Source organism: Stenella coeruleoalba (genome assembly GCF_951394435.1).
Source record: "Stenella coeruleoalba genome assembly, chromosome: 17".
Classification (NCBI taxonomy): domain Eukaryota; kingdom Metazoa; phylum Chordata; class Mammalia; order Artiodactyla; family Delphinidae; genus Stenella; species Stenella coeruleoalba.
The window spans coordinates 5,524,064-5,543,291 of NC_137163.1; the positions used below are offsets into that span (position 1 = coordinate 5,524,064).

General features: G+C 41.7%; 1 protein-coding gene and 2 long non-coding RNA genes across 14 annotated transcripts in view; 1 reads left to right on the forward strand and 2 right to left on the reverse strand.

Moving 5' to 3' along the window:
- The window catches only part of LOC307176257, a 126,022-nt gene that overhangs the window by 89,046 nt on the left and 17,748 nt on the right, over positions 1-19,228 (forward strand). The gene's annotated exons all lie outside the window — the stretch shown is intronic.
- LOC307176256 lies at positions 3,701-11,097 on the reverse strand. The gene is made up of 3 exons (XR_013824665.1): positions 9,277-11,097; positions 5,392-6,572; positions 3,701-3,831 (listed from the first exon to the last, which is right to left on the reverse strand). It is a non-coding gene; the product is annotated as an uncharacterized lncRNA (long non-coding RNA).
- Positions 11,178-19,228, reverse strand: part of LOC307176255 (uncharacterized protein) — a 321,330-nt gene continuing 313,279 nt past the window's right edge. For 10 of the 12 annotated variants that reach the window (XR_013824654.1, XR_013824655.1, XR_013824656.1 and 7 more), the window contains 3 exons: positions 19,097-19,171; positions 18,394-18,437; positions 11,178-13,800 (listed from right to left, as the gene is read on the reverse strand). Coding sequence is in view for 1 of the 12 variants with exons in the window: in XM_079902182.1 (XP_079758308.1) it covers positions 18,432-18,437; positions 19,097-19,171 (81 nt within the window). In the remaining 11 variants the exon portion in view is untranslated. The remainder of the gene's footprint in view (positions 13,801-18,393; positions 18,438-19,096; positions 19,172-19,228) is intronic. The other 2 variants (XR_013824661.1, XR_013824663.1) reach the window with 2 other exon arrangements.

The window sequence follows — 19,228 nt, forward strand, 5'->3', positions numbered from 1 at the left end:
CAAATATAAAAATATAAAACTTTCCACAAAAACAACAGCAACAGAGGAGAAAGTCTTCGGGATCTAGGGCTAATCTGAGAGTTCTTCAACTTGACATTAAAAATATGTTGCAATAAAGGGAAAATTGATAAAGTGGACCTCATAAAAATTTTAAGAAGTTTGTATTTTGACAGTCCATGTGAAGAGGAAGAAAAGACAATTTACAGACTGGGAGAAAATATTTTCAAACCTCATATCTGTCCAAAAATCAGTATTTAGAATATATAATGAACTCTCTAAACTCAACAGTTAAAAAAAAAAAAATGAGACATTTCACTGAAGATATACACATAACAAATAGTACATGAAAAAGGTATTCAACATTATTAACCATCAGAGAAATGCAAATTCAAACCACAATCTGCTATCACTACATACCTATCAGAATGGATGAAGTTAAAAACAAAAAATACCAAAGAAAATGCAAAGAAAATGAATCACTCACACATTGCTGCTGGAAATGTAAAACAGTATAGGCACTCATTAAAATGGTTATTGGCTTCTTGTAAAACTAAATATAAAATTACCATATGACCAGGCAATTTCATACCTGGGCATTTATCCCAGAGTAAGAAAAATTTATGTTCACGTGAAAACCTGTACATGAGAATTCATAGTAGCCTCATTAGCAACGGTGAGAAACTGGAATCAGCCTGGCTGTGCTTCCGCAGGTGAACGGTTAGCAACGTGTGTTACCTAAGTTTCACGGAATACTGCTCATCAATAAAAAGGAATCAACAACTTGGTTAAGTCTCCAGGGAATTATGCTGAGTGAAAAGAGTCAATTCCAAAAGGTTACATTTTGTATTATTCCATTTATAGAACATTTTTAAATGACCAGATTTTAGAAAGGGACAGCTTTTTAGTGGTCAGGACTTCATTCCAGAGCCAAGTGGGGTGGCCATGGTAGGAGATGGGGATAGTTATAAAATGCAACATGAGAGATCCAACATGAAGCAGTAGTTAGAACTATTCAATATCTTGACTGTCGTGGTGGATACAGGAACCTACAAAGATGATAAAACTGTATAGATCTTAACATACACATACATGTGTAAAGTAGAACTGGGAAAATTGGGATGAGATCAGAGGATTGTATTAAAGTCATTGCCCTATGATATTTAATATAGTTTGGCAAAATTTTGCTACAGAGAGAAACTGGGAAAAGTAGTCAAGGGATATCTATGTAGTATTGATTTTTATTACAATTATATGCGAATCTACAATTATCTCAATAAAGCTTTCAAGGAAAAATACTACTTGCTCTAACTTGGGGCAGACCATGGGATGGCTGAGCCCATAAGCCCTAGAGAAAGTAGCTAGAAGGGGTCAGTGTGAGTGGCTGACATTAGGAAAGGATTAAAAAAAAGTGAAGAGCTTGGTCAATGGTTGGCTTTTATGTAAGAGGAAAAAGAAAGAGATAAGAGACAGTTCAGAAATGTGAGACATCAAAAAGTTGGCACAATGAGTATTCTAGGCTCTCAACAGTAGGAAACAAGGTTGGAAAAGCTTGGACTGACAAAGACACATAGAGACTCAGCCATTCTGCATAAAGTAGTAGTGTCTCAGCCTAGCTGTCTTGAAAACAGAGCCCAAGACAATGTTGTATGTCCACGTGTCTTATCTGAAAAAGAATGAAAGACTAGGAAAGCCAAGCAGGGAAGGAGGAAAATCCAATTTAAGAATATTGGCCACTCCTGTGGGTGTCAGGGGCCCCGTCGTCACAAGACCTTCTGAGAAGCTTTACACAAGGTGCCTCATACTGTCAACCCATTAAGTGAAGGATAGGAGACATAAAAAAGGAAGCAGCAAAGTGTATCAAGCTTCAGAATTGTGTCTGGGTTGTGATGACTGGCCACGTGTAACTGACTGGAGAGAAACAGATCAGAAGCTTCCTAAGTTTGGGGGTAAATTACATTGTCAAAACACTACCAAAGGTTCTCTGACTCTTTGAGACCTAAAAGGGCCTTTGAGACTCCATACCATACTTGCACCTGCAGAAGTGGGCTTTACAGGGTTACAGAAACTTTGCAGACCTATAATAATGCACCCTGGAGGATAATGAACAAGAATAGAACTCCCAGAGAATAGAGCAAAAAATCCATGGAGAACGAGGGGCAATGAGTATTCTCCCAAACATCAGAGGAGGATTTAACTAAGAAACGTCACCAATTTTCAAGTTAGAGGACCTTCTTAAAGCCTGCCCTGCAGGACTTCGAAGATACAGACCAGTGGCTGCTGTAGCCTCCCATTCTACCATTTTCTGACTGAGAATTTCTTTGCATAGGAGGAGGATGGGGAAACAGACAACTTCCTTTTTATTTGTAAATTATTGAACCATGAGGAGACATATCCATGGGGAACCACTGGGGCGCTAAGCATCTACCCGACTTTGAGCTGAATGCAGTGGGACAGAAGAAACCTGGCTTGGCTCTACTGCGGAGGGTATGAGAGCTTTTCTGTGTGACAGAAGAACGAAACAGATTTCTGGGCAGTGACCAGAAGGGTAAACTGAAAACCATTCCACGTTTTCTCTTCTCCTTGGGCCCAAAACTAGACTACCTTTTTCACCCTCCCAGCAATTAGCCAGTGGAATATGAACTGAAGTAATTTACTTATACTTTTAGGTCTGACCCATTAAAATATAAATTGTCCATAGATAATTTTCAATTCTGTTTCCATCTGTTGGCTTAATGTAGAAATTTTGAAGAAGTTGGATGTAACTGGAGCCAAAAACGGAAAGAGTTTGGTTCCCAAATACCTTTAACAATGCAGAGTTCTCTTGCTAACCCACATTGGACTGGGATTTATGCTATTTGGCAAAGTGAAGGAATTTTGCAGATGTAATTATTAAAGTCGCTAATCAATTGACTTTAAGTTAATCAAAGGGGATTTTATCCTGGGTGAGAAGGACCTAATCACGTGGATCCTTTATACAGGGGTCTAGATGTTAGTGTCTTTCTACTGTTGGCTCTGAAGACACAAGCTGACATGAATTCTACAGACACAAGGAAATGAGGCTGCCAACATCCTGATGGAGTTTGGAAGTAGATTCTACTCTAGTTGCGCCTCCAGGTGAGGACACAGCCTGGCTGACACCTGGATTTCAGCCTTGGGAGACCCTGAGCCGAGGGTATAGTTAAGTTATACCAAGACTTCTGACCTACAGAAATTGTGAGGTAATGAAGACACGTCAAGTTGCTAATTCGTGGTACTCTGTTATGTCGCAATATAAAATGGAATACAGCTACCTGCATGACACGGATTTCAATTATTTTATGGCAAAACTATATCCCTAAGGTCCTGTCAAAGGAAAGAGTTTTATTATATTTTCCCTTGTTTTCTGAAGTCAACCAGGACAGTCTTCAGTAGAAAAGGACCCCTGGTAGGTGCGGTGGTCGTGGTCACATCCTCGTCTCTGTCGAGTCTAACTGATCCGTTACTGGATCACTTTCAAGTTTTGCCACCTCCAAGGATCACCTGAGATACAATTAAGTAAGTATTTCTTCTTTTCATCGACTCGTATTTTTACTTACGTAAATCTCCGTGAAGAGTGTTAGTTATGGTGACGCCAGCTGCTGTAAGTGACGAATCCTCAGATCTCAGTGGCTTAGAATAAAAGTTCATCTCTTCCTGTGAAACATTCCAAAGATGGATATTCTCCAGGAAACTCTCTTGTGCAACTGGCTCCTATGCACTGATTCAGGATCCAATTTCTTCCAACTTGTATGTCAGTGGCCTTCAACATACAACTTACAAAATCACCTGGTGTTCATCTCAGTATAAGCCAACCTGTGGGTAAAAGAGAATGAGGAATCGTGCATAAGGAGTCCCCAGGTACGAGGCCTTGAAGAAATTTCCTTACTGGTCCCAGGGATATGCCTAATTGCAAGGAACCTGAAAAATACAGTTAAGTCCAAGAATACCCTCCTACCCACCGTGGACCTCAGACATACGTGGGAAAAACACCAGTGTAGTTTCAGTTCTCAACCCTGTGACTACTTCCCAGGTGACAGTTGTCAATGTCTGAAGGCTCTTTTGGTGGTCACAAGTAGGGCGAGGGCCACTACTGACATCTCATGGGTAGAGGCCAGGGATACTGCTGAGTACCCTACAATACACCGGACAGCCCTCCCCCTGCCCCGCAACAAAAATTAACTCTCCCCATATATCAGCAGTGCCAAGATTGAGTAACCTGGTATAGAGTAAACAGCAACAGATCTGTAAATCCCTGATATCATGTATTCATATGGGACAAATTCTTAAGCATTTACCATGTGCCAGGTACTGTTCTATATTCAGTGATGCAAAAGTGAACAAGACAGATTCCTTTCCCTCATGGCACCTACGCTCTGGCTAATTACATATGTGACCTGATTAACCTGCCTGAAAGTTCTGTTTCTCACTTACGAAGTAAGGGTCAATATAACTCACAAGGCACGTATCGAGTTTAAATGAGACAACATATGTGTAAAGGAATGTTAAAATGGTGCTCTTCATGCTTCATGAGGCATGAATTCAACAGATGTTACATTCCAAAGTGAATTGGAGACAGAACACCATGGAAAAAATAATTGGTTATATGACTATCATAAAATGTGGATATAAAAAAGTAGGTGGAGGAGTGATCCAGGAGGACTCTGCAACGGGGGCTTTGGGGAAAGGCCTTGGGGCCAATGAGAATGTGAAGGGGGAGGAGCCTGATAAGAGGGCTTTATGAGCACAGTCAGATTTGATATGTAACCAGGGATGGGTGCTGATCTATACCTGAGAAAGTTATAGTAACCTTGGGCTTCAAGGGTGGAGAGTAACATCTTGGAAGTAATTGCACTCCTTCTGAGAGTCAATCAAACAGGCGTGGGGCTTTGGGACCAAATGAGGTAGGGATGGAAGCTTGGAGTAATTTCCAAAGGACTCCTGCCCCAAAGGGCCACCTTCCAGGCTGATAAGACTCAGCAGTAATGAGATGTGGAGTTTTCTGCTAAGACAGAAGCCCAGAGGAGATTTAGGAAGGAAGTCACATCATAGGAATTGCAGGGGCGGGGTCTCAGCAGGGGAGATTCCGAAGAACTCACCATGGCACTCACAAAGGAAAGGGCAACTCTCATCATCTGCCAAATAAGAAAATCTTAGGACAACACTAGGTAAGAACTTGCTCATTCCCCTATCCTCCCTACCCTCTGCTTGATGGGGTCAGAAAATTACTTCACGAGTCTGGAGGAGGAGAAATTCCAGGTAGAAAAGAGAGTACGAGGATTATACCAACCTCTTTTGTTTTAAATGAGCAGCATAAACCCATTGGCAGCATGTAGAGAGCAGAAGATTTAAAACTAAATCAAGTTCTGGGCTTACCCTGGTGGCGCAATGGTTGAGAGTCCGCCTGCCGATGCAGGGGACACGGGTTCGTGCCCTGGTCCGAGAAGATCCCACATGCCGCGGAGCGCCTGGGCCCGTGAGCCATGGCCGCTGAGCCTGCGCGTCTGGAGCCTGTGCTCCGCAACGGGAGAGGCCACAGCAGTGAGAGGCCTGCGTACCGCAAAAAAAAAAAAAAAAAAACACTAAATCAAGTTCAGAAAATTGGTCAGGATAGGAGAGGCTATAAGGAGGTAACAAATAAACCTACAATTCCAATTAATTCACACCACAATTTTTTTTATTTCTTCTCATCCGCACATCTCAGTTATAACAGCGGGTGTGCGTATGCCTAGGTTTGGGGGGCAGAGGTGCGCTTTCACATATTCACATAGGGAACCTCACTGACTGAGATTCCATCTCATCATTACTACCTCAACAAATGACTTCCAGGGCTTCTGAAGCACAGCAAGAGAGAGCTGGAGTGTTATACATGGGCTTTTATAAAGTGACCCGGAACGGTATACATGGCATAAGTGGCTTTTCTCCATCTCCCAATGGCCAGAATTCATCAACATGGTAGCAAGCATAATTGCACCGGAAGCTGGAAAATGCTGTCTTCCTATGTGCCCAGGAAGGAGAGAGCTGAATATGAGTGAGCACTAGACCCCTTTCAACTTTCCAAGTTATAATCCACTGGGACTAGACATTTTCAATTGCTATCTTGAGACATTGGATTTTAGGTATACCCAACAAAGTCGGGAAACTGAGTTTCCATCCAAGGGCAGAGGAAAGATCGCCAATACTAAATAGGTTAAAGAGAGATAGTTAGATGCAAAACAATGAAGCAGTTTTCATTAGACTCCACAAGTCCTACAAATTCAACTTTCTGGTAATAGAAGTAAAGCCCTAGGTACATTGAGTTACACAGACTGGGTACCATGGGACCATTTCCCTGTTTCTTTCTCTTTTCCATGCACAGATAGCTTCTATACCTTCCTACTCCCGATGTGATACAAAATAATATCCTATATTATAACACATTTTGTAACAGCAACACTTGCCATTTCTTTTGCACCTACTATATACCAGATGCTCTGCTAACACCTCTTCACATTTTCTCTTCACAGTCCTCCAGTGGGTGGGTCCGTGTTTCCACGTGGGGGTTAATGCAGAAAAGTCTGCAGAGTGTGGGAGATATGCAAAGTCAGAATTTCCTGGATCAACATTTTTACTCAAATAGTGGGAAGACAACCTCACTAGCAAGAAATATAGAAGAGGGAATATTATTTTTTATTAGAACAAATGTGAGCGTATCTGTGGGGTTTTTTAAGCTCTGCTGAAATATACAAAAATTGTACACATTTAATGTATATATTTCGATGAGTTTGGGTATATGCATACTCTCACCACAGCTAAGGTACTAAACATATCCATTACCTCCAAAAATGTCCTTGCACTCTTTTGTGTGTTTTGCCCCCTTTGGTAAGAATACGTTAACAAGAGATCCACCCGGTTAACACAGTTTGAAGTGCACAATACCCTATCATTAACCATAGGTACTGCGCCGTACAGCAGATGTCTGGAATTTATCTTGTGTAACAAAACTTTATATCCACTGAAAAGTAATTCCCCATTTCTCCCTCCTCCTAGCCCGTGGCAACCACCATTCTATTCTCTGCTTCTCTGAGTCTGACCATTTTAGATATCTCATTTAAGTAGAATTATGCACTATTTGTCTTTCTGTGACTGGCTTGAGACCAGTTGGGTGTGTGCAGCTCATAGGAAGAATGTACTATTTTATTTTACTTTTATTTCTATGCAGAAAACTGCTAGTCCCTTCCCCTTCCTCCCTCTTCCCGCCACGCCAGGAATCAGACACAAAGCTGTCTCTATCCATCAGCACATTGTACAGGTGTTCCCTGGGGGGGGGGGGGGCAGCTTTGTTAAATCCCTGTCCCCGCACTTAGCTTGTCTTAGCTGAAGAATTAGGAACACTACCTTAGCAGAACAGGTACAGACAAAATTTATACTTTTCCTCAGGGTTTTGGGGACATCTCGGAGAAAAGGTAGGAAACCTTATACTAGCAAATGGAGAAAGAGAATATTCAGGGAAGAATAAGAGATTGACCCAAATAGAAAGGAGCCACAAAACTCTGATGGAAGGAAACCTTAGAGATGAGCATCTGTCCATGAACAAATCATCATCACACCCAGCACTCACAGAGCTGCTCTGTGCTAGGGCGTCCATCAACTTCACTTCGTTTAATCTTCTCAACAACCTTTGATATAGATATTATTATCTGAAGCCATGCACTCAATACAATTGAGACCCCAGAAGGTTAAGCAAGTTTTTGAGTCACTGCGACTCAAAATCTCCCACGTCATGTCCATTCTCCTTCCTGGCCCTGCCCTGAGTCTCCATGGGTCTGTGGCATCCTAGATCAAAAGCTCCCAGACTAGATTCCGCAAATGCTCATTCATCTCTCCACCTTCTGAAGGTAGCTCTCGCTACTTCTCTTTGCCAGAGGGAAGTAATAACCTCTGATTCAGTCAGTAGAATTCATGAAGGAGGATTTAAATTCCAGGTCAAACAAAACCATTAGTGTAAAAAGCCCCCAACAAAGCAAAACTGTAATGATCATTAGTGTACTGATTGCTTTAGATCTTTTCTAAAAACAAGGCAAGTATAAATAAACACCTGAAATGATAGAAGCCGTAAAAATAATACAAACCACGAAGAATGGTAAAAAACTGTGTTTTCTAAACCAATGCCTCGTGGGATACAAGCTCAATGAAATTATCCTTTAAAAAAAAAGATGATATGGTTGTGTAGTTTGGAAAATGGTCTAAGCTTAGAAATTCATGTTAGCATTGTAAAGATTCTAAGATGTCTGGCAATATTATAGTTAACATGGCTTAACTCAGATAATGAAAATTCCAAACTCAGTCACAAAACCATCTTTTCTCTGTAATGAATGTCCTTGATAAAATACACTGTGTATTTACTTCCTGTGGAAATATGTGGAAAATGCCAATAGGAAGCTATTTCTTTTTCCTTCTCAGCCCCTTGTTCGAGCCCTTGATGTAAAACCTCTAAGACTTGCCCTATCTGCCCCTCAGCACAACCAACAGGAGACTTTGTAATATGAGTAGCAGAGGTCCACATCCCGCCTAAGTCTTTTCTCCCCGGTGCTTCCATTGCTTTTCCTGCTCTACCTCTCTTTAGCTTCTCTGACCTCTGGCTCTTCAGCTGGGATATTTCCCTTGACTCACTTGACCAAGGCTTTTGGATTATCTGGTTTGGGCTGAGCTAAGTGAGGTACCCTTCAAAGATTCATCACCTGGTCTCTGACCTAAGAACTTCCCATATTGGCCTATAGTTTATCCAACATTTCAACACGTCTTTACTGAAAGCCCACACTGAACATAGAGGGATGAATAGGAGAGACATGTACGTTCACACAGTTTGTTTATAAATTAAAGCTAGACGAACAGGGAGCACAGCAAGCATTATGGGAAGGGAATAACAAGCAGATAAAGAAGGGCATCTAACCCAGACCTGGGGGTTAGGAGAAGATCCAAGTTTAGAGGAAACAGCACATACTCTAAACTACGGGGTGAACAGGAACATCTACGTGAAAGGACATAGAAATGGAAGCAGAGCGTTGTGTTCCAGACAGATGGAACCACATGGGTAAGAGTTTGAGCTAAGAGAGAGAAGGTGATCTTAGAACAGAAATAACTTCCATTAACTGAAACATGTAGTTTGAAGAGCTGAGAAACAGGGTGTGGGGCTTCAGACAAAAGGGAAGAAAATGTTCCCTGGGCCAGCAACCTAGGGGTGGACGCTTGACCAGGCCAGCCTCCTGGACCAGTTCTTACCAAGAATGCAGAGGAAACATCAGATTCACGAGCTCCGTTCAGCTGCAGGCATCGCGGATCTTCGCCGCGGGTCAGAGTCCTGCCCTTCTGCCCAGACCTTCAGCAAGTTAAGTAAACTCCAGGTGCATATTAGGAGCCTCAGCAGCGCCACTCAGAATGGACACAGGAGGAGAAGTATGAGGCCGAAGCCAGGGCTACTGTACATGCAGGGTCTCTACAACAAGCACTGCTCTGGACTCACTCTCATCCACCATCTCTTCTGATCCTGCAAGTTAAATGTTAAAATTCCCACTTAACATTTTAGGATGTGGATGATAAGAGAGATTAAGTAACTCACTTAAGGATATATAGATTATAAATCACAGAATCTAAGCACTGATCTACCGAAATCCATCCTCTTTCTATCATGCTGCCTCACTGAATGCATGTTTGCTTCCTGGTTGGTTTATTAATAGCAATGATTGTCATATAATAGCATCTAACATTGATTAAATGTCTTCTTTGGACCAGGGGCTTTATTAGGTGTTCTGTATTCATCATCTCCCTTAAACCTAACAACAGCCTATGAAATAAATATCATGATGCTTAATCTGCCGAGGATAAACCCATAGTTGAGAAAAGGTAATTTTTCTGAGGTAAATGGTTATTACACGGAGGAAGTAAGATTGGAATCCAGGTTCTTCTCATTCCAAGTTGCACATTCTTTCTGTAACCACACTCCTTCTGGATTGAATAACTGAATAAACAGAGAGACAAACAAATGCATTAACGAGAGCACTTTTTAAAAATGAAATGCGTTGAATTTTCTAATTGAAAGAACATGCCTTTTTACTATTTTTTGAAAGTGAAGAAGCCTTCCAGCAGAGATCTCTGGGGTGCTGTGCAATTATCCATTACAGTACAAGAGACACAGGTGTCAAATGCGCCTGCATCCATCATGGGTTTATTTTATTTTATTTCAAGGGAGATAACGAGCATCCCATTTATTCTAGGCACTTTTGTCGATGGCATACTAGTTGCCATAAAATCTGAGAAGTAAGATCAATTTTATGAACAATTAAATGGGGTCTATCCAGAGGTAATTAATTTTATGATGGAGGTTGGACAAGGTGATAGGAGAGCCTGTTTTAGAGGCATTGATGATAGGGAGGAATAATGGCTCATCAGCTATGAAGTAATTCTAAATTACCTGGCTTTCAGGTCGTTATTTATATTTTGTCTGCTGCCCTCCCCGTTCGCATCATGAAGGGAGAGCATATTGTTATCCTTAGCATTTTAGGGAGTGATCCAAACTTGCTCTTGGGAGCATAATGGAAACCCAGACTGTTAGGAGACTGACTTTGCTTTCCTGTAGGACAGATGTTCTTTGATCTACAGTTGAAGGAACAATGAGACCATTTATCAGTGAAAGGAGCTGCTGGACTCAGGAAATTGAGAGCAAACAGCTGAGCAAGAGGTCTTTGGAGGTTATGCCCCAGGTAGAATTAATTACCTATACATTCACTAAACAAATATTTATTGAGGATCTTCTATATATCAGGCACCACGCTAAATACTAGGGATATAGAGTAAGATTAACATAATTAGTGGGGAGCTTGTCAGTCTGTGATAACTGTATTTCCCCTTGAGATGATTCCAATTTTTCTTAAAAAAAGTGACTCTTGGGCTTCCCTGGTGGTGCAGTGGTTGAGAATCTGCCTGCCAGTGCAGGAGACACGGGTTCGAGCCCTGGCCTGGGAGGATCACACATGCTGCGGAGCAACTAGGCCCGTGAGCCACAACTACTGAGCCTGCGCGTCTGGAGCCTGTGCTCCGCAACAAGAGAGGCTGCGATAGTGAGAGGCCCGTGCACCGCGATGAAGTGTGGGGCCCTGCTTGCCACAACTAGAGAAAGCCCTCGCCCAGAAACGAAGACCCAGCACAGCCATAAATAAATAAATAATTTTTTTAAAAAAGAAAGTGACTCTTGAATAGGCCTGACCATCTCAAAATCCAGGGATTGCTAAACGCGTGCGCAGTGTGGCTTGCCTCCCAGTTTATTGATGATGCTTGCCTTTATCCTTAGAATGGTGTTCCTGCCAGAGAGAGAGACAAGTTTGATTGTGATCACCAGGGACAGTATAGCACAATAAAAAATGCCAAAGGACATTCTACTCACCATAGTTTATCAAAGCTTTACCAATCCTTCATGTCTTCTTCATGACGCTTCCTTTTCACCTGCGTTTTCCGAGCACCCACTCCACTCTCTGTGTCGCCAGGCATGGGCAGAGCATGGACCTCTGAGTCAAACTAATTTGTCAGACTCTAGTTGTCCTAATAGTAGCTTCAATTTAGGCAAGAAATTGCACCATGTCGACCCTCCTCACCACCCCCTATAACAACTCCATGGTTACAGGTTTTCAGTGAGAAAAAGACCTGACCCAAATTGCTGAAGGGAAAACAAAAGTTTCACTGGCTTGCAGGACTGAGAAGTCAGGTGGAAAATGGCTTCAAGCACAGCTGTCTTCATATTCACATATATTCAGATGATTTAGTGCCACACTTTCTCCATCACTGCTTTGTGCTCCTTTGTTTTTCTCCAGAGGGCTTCTGAGATGGTGACCTCTGGTATCTCCACATGTACATTATCCCTATTGCCTAGAATTCCACAAGGAAAAAGTCCCGTCTTACTTGCTTGAAAAGACATTTCCAAGATTCACTCTGATTACACCAAATTGGGTCTCATGTGCCACATCAAACCAGCCACTCTGATGGGTCAGTTCTGGACTGTACACCCACCCTTAGCAGTAACGGGTGAGATGAACTCCATCAGAATCCCATGGACAAGGAGAAGGTTAATTTCCCAAAGGGAATTATTACGAGTGCTGCTTCCAAACGACAGAGGCATAATTTACAGGGCAGACACAAGGAGCAGAGTCCATTCTGCCTACTTTTTCCTGAAAATCTAGCACTTGAGCCTCATAAAGTTGTTGGGAGAATTAAAATAAATGATTCAAATTATCTTCGCAGGTAGCACAGAGTAGGTGCTCAAATAGTCCATTCTCTTTCCTTTCTTTCAAAATGAAATGCATTGTTTTATGCTTTCCTGTCTCTCTAAAGAGGCAACAGAAGGGTTTTGGTTGGGTGCCAACTCATGTTTTTAGCTTTTTCAAGATCAACCAGTCCTGTGGCTTGTGCCGAGTGACAGGTGTGCGTTTTTAAAGGAAAAGTGTTTATACAAGCACAGACTGGAATTACAGAAAAGTCTAGAGAGATTTCTTGGATAAGATCACTCATGTTGATACAGCTAACTTAACTGGTCCTCTTCATGACCACATCATGGACCAAAAAGGATTCACCTTGAGCTCTAATTGATAGGGAGCTTGAGTTCCTATGACAGGAATAATACTATAGCTGGGAAAAAGATTCAGAAGTCATCTCTGACCCACGCAAAAGTCATCCATGGCACAGCAGCTTCCCTGAAGACTTGACAAACAAAAGTTGTGGTGAAGGATCATGTAGCCACGTGTTCTTTCAGCTAGCCAAGAAGGAGTCTGACCTAGAAACACGTCTTGCTGCACCTATATAAATATAGCCAGGCAAGTAGAACAGTCTGTGGCTAAGATAAAAGAAAAAGCCGTCTGGCTTTCTAGAACAACCCTAGCTGGGATTTGAGACGTGTTCTCGTAGCCTGGGTTTGGTAATCTAAGCTCCTGGCTTTAGGATCTCCTAAAAGAACAGATAGCCATTTTGTTTCTGGTAATCCCTTGTGTTACGATTGGCCAGTGCCTCTTGTTCAGACCCTTAAATGCAACTACAAAGTCATTTTTATACCAGATGATTCAATGATTTATCCTGCAACCAAGAAACAGGAGGAATGAATTCCAGCCCAATTACCAAAAAAACATTCTCTAAAACATTCATGATCAGCAGAAGATGGCAACGATGAAGATCTGGATACCCTGAATAAATGCCTACAGCCCAATCTGATCTACCCTCATCCAAAAGAGGGGACTTAAAAAAAAAAAAAAAAAAAAGGAGTAGTTGTGTAGTTGTGACAGCTCTTAGCTTTTAGCTGTGAGCCACTTCATTCCTCCTACTGCCTAGATTAAAAATTATTGGCATCCAATCATTGTATTACTCCAAGCTCCTGACAGCAAGACACAACAGAGAAAATCCCTTGAACTTTCCCCAAATCACCTAACACAAGTCCAAATCCTGTAACTAGTGCCTCCTAACACCATCTTACCGAAGGTCCCACGGTTCCCTAAGGTGTGTGGTACCATTCTTTCAGCAACTCACAAATCCAGCATCGTTAGACACCAGTGTGTCTTCATCTGGAGGACATGGACTCCATCACTGGTACTCATTAGATATTAGTCACTGTGGGGAGTTATGAGTATGTGGGCAGATTTCATTAAAGGGAACCACTCTTAGGGGGTCCAGACTCACTCTCAATCCTGGTCCTTGCAGCATCTGTGGTAGCTCTAGGGAAAATTTTGGGTTTCCTCTGTGTTTTTCTAGATAACCTTGCGTTGAAAGAACCTAATTTTGGTGAAGAATGAGAATAGTTTGCACAAATGAGGACAGAACTGCACGACATAACCCTGGCTTCAGAAAAGAATCCTTCAGCAGATGGGAGACAAAGATCCTGCCTGTCTCTTTGGATTTGTGCCCTCATCTTTTAGGTCCAGACTGCCAGGACCTTAGGTATTTAGGCTCTGGGGAGACAGTGTAGAAATAACCCCACATGAGAGGGAGTCTGTGAATAGTGAGAAAAACATAGCCTGTAAGCCCTAGAAAGCAAGCCACACCTCGAAAATCAGATTATTGAGTGGTACATGACTTTTGGTGTTCATTTTTTGATTAACACCAAGCCTTTAGTAAACTCTCACTTAAATGTGTCAGCCTTGTTCCACTACGTAAGTGGTTATACTGAATGTCCATTCTTGGTCTTAGAGGCTTAAAAAAGCAACACTGACCCTGCCCCGAGGCCAGTGTGGAAGCAGAGACAGACAGAAGCTAGACCTCCCAAATAATGATGCTTCACATGGATAGCTTTGAAGACGCTGGTTTTGATTGTAAGAGAGGTGGCAGTTCCTTCAGAGTGTGGCTTGGCTGGTTTTAAAGGAGTTTTGTCATGAGCCCAGTAACTGCCCTTCCTTGGGTAATTTGCTAATACTTGGAAAGAAAATGAGGAGGGAAAGCCCTGTGGCTTGAGGCATTCACAGAGAGCCTGCCTAGTAAGGAGACAGTAAACGGAGGAAAGCCAAGGATATATTGTAACTTAAAGCAGCTCAGTAATTCCAGACCCTGTACGCTCAAATCTAGTTTCCACCTGCCCCCCACCCCCCATCTTTGGACACTCATAACCATGACCCAAACGCCCTCTGTCTTGCTAAGAATGAACATGTCTCTCTGCAAACATTTTTATCAGTTCCTTTCTGTGCTAATCTTCCTGCCTGTCATGCATAGGTAGCAGAGTTATGATCTGTAAGTCCAGAAATGTATAATGCAGTTTGAACAAAGAAAATACTGAGAACTATTTGCTACTTACTGGGCAGGATTACGGTGTGCACAAGGGGTTTGAAATATTTACACGTCTCAGAACTACAGGTGAGGATTCATCAAGGCCACTGTGGCTTTTCTTCTTACAGAATTAAGTAAAGCAAGCCATAGAGTTTCACTGGGTGGCAGCGTCTTTGACAGGATATTAATATCACAGGATATTAAAATCACTCTGCTGCCCCTGAAATAATTTTACATCTTTTATTTACAGCAAGCTACTGGTAGATGGGACTAGTCCAAGAGAGCTCAGGGACCACTGAGGTAGGCTTGAAAGATATGGCAGATCAGGCGGAATTTGTGTGATTCAGTAGGCTTTTTTTTGTGTACACCTACTATGTGCCATCTTTTGTGTTTGGGCTTGTGGGAGAAATGGGTGATGTGTTTGCCATGTGATCAGTCCTGAAGAGGCAGAGCCAGCCGGTAAACCCTGAGGTCATCATTCCTCAGTCCTTCCATCCTTCTCACTTGCACATCTGTTCTGTCCCAGGTTAGGGATGCTTTGTACTCACAGTGTGCCCTCATTTCTGCCCACACTTGTTCATGCCTAAAATTGGACCACTGTCCTCTCCACTGCTAACACCCTGGTTTCAGCCACCATTCGCTCTTTTTCTGGGGAACAGAAAAGCCTTCCACATGGCCTTCCTGATGCCACTCTCATGCTCCTGCAATCCTAACTTCATTCTCCACACAGTAGCCAAACTCAGTTCAACTTCAGAGTAGTTTGACTCAGGCCAACTCATGAGTGGCCTGATGGAAGAAAGGGTGTACCCTCTCCTGGAGGTAAATACCATCTATTTCCTTAGCTGCTGTATTTTGTACAGAATGTCTGGCAAGTGATTAAAAATTAGGAACATATGAAAAATGTAAGAACATATGACTCATGACCTAGAGAGAAATTAGTCAATAGAAGCAGGTCTGTGTTGGCTTTAATGTTGGAATTAGCACATTATGATTTCAAAATAAGTATGAAAAAATATATTAAAAGATCTAGTGGGAAAAGTTCACATGTATGAACTGATGGAGAATTTCAGGAGGGAGGTGAAATTAATAAAAGGATTAAGTGAAATGCTAGAAATAAAAAATATGATATTATTTCATGGGCTTCAAAACAATCTGAGTACATCAAGGACAGGATCACTGAACCAGAAGACAGGTCAATAGACATTTCTCAACATAAAACACAAAGAGAAAAAGAGATTCAGTAAAAATGAGTTCTAGCATCCAAGACCTTTGGAACAAAATTAATAATATAACACATGTAATTGGTGTATCAGAGGAAAGAAGATAGAGAATTGGAGAGTTTCCAATAATTTTTCAAAATTTTTGAAAAAAAATCAACTCACAGAACCAAGAAGCTCAGCAAATCACAGACAATATAAATACAAAGGAAATCACACATACATATTTTATAGTCAAACTGTGAGATCTTTAAAGTGCTGAAAGAAAAAAAAAATCAACTCAGAATTTTTTATATAGCGAAATTACTCTTCAAAAAGGAAATCAGGGGCTTCCCTGGTGGCGCAGTGGTTGAGAGTCCGCCTGCCGATGCAGGGGACACGGGTTCGTGCCCCGGTCTGGGAAGATCCCACATGCCGCGGAGCGGCTGGGCCCATGAGCCATGGCCACTGAGCCTGCGCGTCCGGAGCCTGTGCTCCGCAAGGGGAGAGGCCGCAACAGTGAGAGGCCGGCACACCGCAAAAAAAAAAAAGGAAAGCAAAATAAAGACACTTTCAGATGGATGAAAGGTGAGAACATTTGTCTACACCTGACCTAAACCACAAAAATGCTAAAAGATACCATACGAAAGTCAGATCTCAGGAAATACTAAAAAGTAACAAAAGGGCCAATATACCTTTTTATTTGCACACACACACAATTATGTGTTTTTATAATTTCTTTAAAGACCATTGAGTGTTTAAAATTAATATAATAGCAATTTGTAGGCCTGTAGCATAAACTATCAGACAGTCAGGGTGAGAGGAGGGCTGAGACCAGGGCGAGGGGAGTGAGGCACCTAGGACGCAAAACTGAAGGAGGCGCTCACCCTCAGGGTCATGTCTGTACCTCACTCACTTCACCTTCGTCCTGACTCGGAGTGGGAGAGGTAAAATGTAAATATACTATTATAGGAATCTTACATTTTTCATATGGTTGTATAATTTTGTTTGAAGAAAAAGGTGAAATGTTAGCGTGCATGTTATAATATCTAGAGCAACCACTGAAAAATGTGAGCTATAACAAGTCAACGAGGTACATTCAAAAACTTAAAGATACCAAATACTAAACAGTCAAAAACAGAAGAAAGGACTGAGATGCAGAGAAACAAAAAGTAAATGGGATAAATAGAAAACAAATAGGAAATACAGTAGAATTGAGCCCAAACATATATCTTTATATTAAAAATAAAGAGACTAAGCAAACCAATTAAAAGGCAGAAGTTGTAAAATTGGATACAAAGCAAGACCTGGTTACCGGTTATTAGCAAGAAACTTCAAACAGGCTGATGATAAAAGGATAGAAAAAAATACATTGTAAAAACTTTGACAGAAAAAAATGTGATTCTATTAATAGTCTTCAAAGTATACTTCAAAAGGAAAGAACATTACTAAGCAAATGCATTTAACAATGGTTAAAGATTACATTAATCAAGACGGTGTAATGATCATACTCTGTATTAAACTAATAAGGAGCTTCAAAAAGTTTTACAAGGCAAAAATTGACAGAACTAAAGGGACATATAGACAAATCTACAGTCAAATACAGGGATTTCAACATCCCTCTTTTCTAAATGACAGAACATAGATAAAAATATTAACAACATCAATGCTTGTAGAATTTTTCTAAATCAGAATTTAAAGGGAGTAGGAATAACTTTAATAACAATATTAAATAGTTACTCTCCTAAAATCACAGAGCAAATGGCATGACCAGACTCCCAACCAGCTGCTAGCTATTCTGATTTATCAGTTTGGTGCTCTTTCCTCACACCATAAATGCACTGGAAAATGCTAAGGTAATTGTTATATCACTGAAAATCATAAAAAATGTGGCTCCTTGTGTGCGAGAGCCCAGTGCAGGTACTAGAGCCTGAGAGAGAAACTCTAAAATGGCGGACATGGATAAAATGGCAGGTGGTTCCACTGGGAGCCAAAATAGCTCTCTTCCCAAGGGGCGGAAAAGGATAGCCCATTCTTCCCACGTCATTGACTCAAAAGACTGTAATGAAACTATAATGATCCATCATGTCAGGGAATACTACTGTTCAGGGAGCACTTGATCTGTGAGCTGTTGGCACCATGCACCGTGAGGAACCGTTAAGGTACAGCTTCGCCAATGTGCGCAACATTGAGGAGCCACGTCGGCCAAAGGGGCAAGGATCTGCCAACTCTGAGGGCTCCATTCCTGAGACGCAGGGTTAAAGCTAAAGTGGAAGAGGTTTTTCAGACAAAACATGGCACTATTTCTTCATGAGAGAGAGGGAAAGAGGGAGGGAGAGAGACGGAGGAAAGGAGAGGAAATGAATAAAATTCTATCAAGGCAATTTAAAAAATCAAAAGTACCCACACTGACCTGTGTCACTGTCAGCTCAATCAGTCCATAGGTGATCGTTAAGCCTTTAGGAAGAATGAGATATGAAATGATATATATAAAGAATATCATCCTTGGCATACAGACTGAATGGGTTTGTTTGCTCCCCAAAATTCATAGGTTGAAATCCTAACACCCCATGTGCTGGTATTAAGAGGTGGGGTCTTTGGGAGGTAAGTAGGTCACAAGGGTGGAACCCTCATGAATGGAATCAGTGCCCTTAAAAAAGGGACCCCCGAGCACTCTCTCTCTGCTCTTTCCACCACGTGAGAATGTAGGGAATGTAGGAGTTGGTGGTCTGCAAACTGGAAAAGAGACCCCACTAGAACCTCATGGTGATGGCACCTTGATCTCAGATTTCCAGCCCCAAGCCTGTGAAAAATAAAGTTCTGTTGTTTATAAGACACCTGATCTGTGATGCTTTGCTGTAGCAGCTCAAACTGACCAGGATGCTTGGTCTTTGCTCATATAAGCATATTCCTGTGCAGTAAAACTTAGGTTTCAGGGACGCTGCAGTGGAAACAGAATAGTCTGACAGACCTGGCTTTGCATCCTGTTCCACCAACTTTCCACCTTATGATCTTGGGTCGAGAACTTAAGCTTAATTTTCCTCATCCAAAAAAAAAAAAAGTACTCATCACTCCCATTGCTGCTAACCTGGCCCCAGACTGCCCTCATCTCTCACCTGCATCAACATCATAGCTTCTGAACTGGTTCCTTGCCGGCACTTTTCTCCCCTACAGCCAAGTTCCGGAGCATTCTTTAAAATCATAAATGTTTTCATGTCATTTTCCTGCTCAGAACATTTACCATTAGA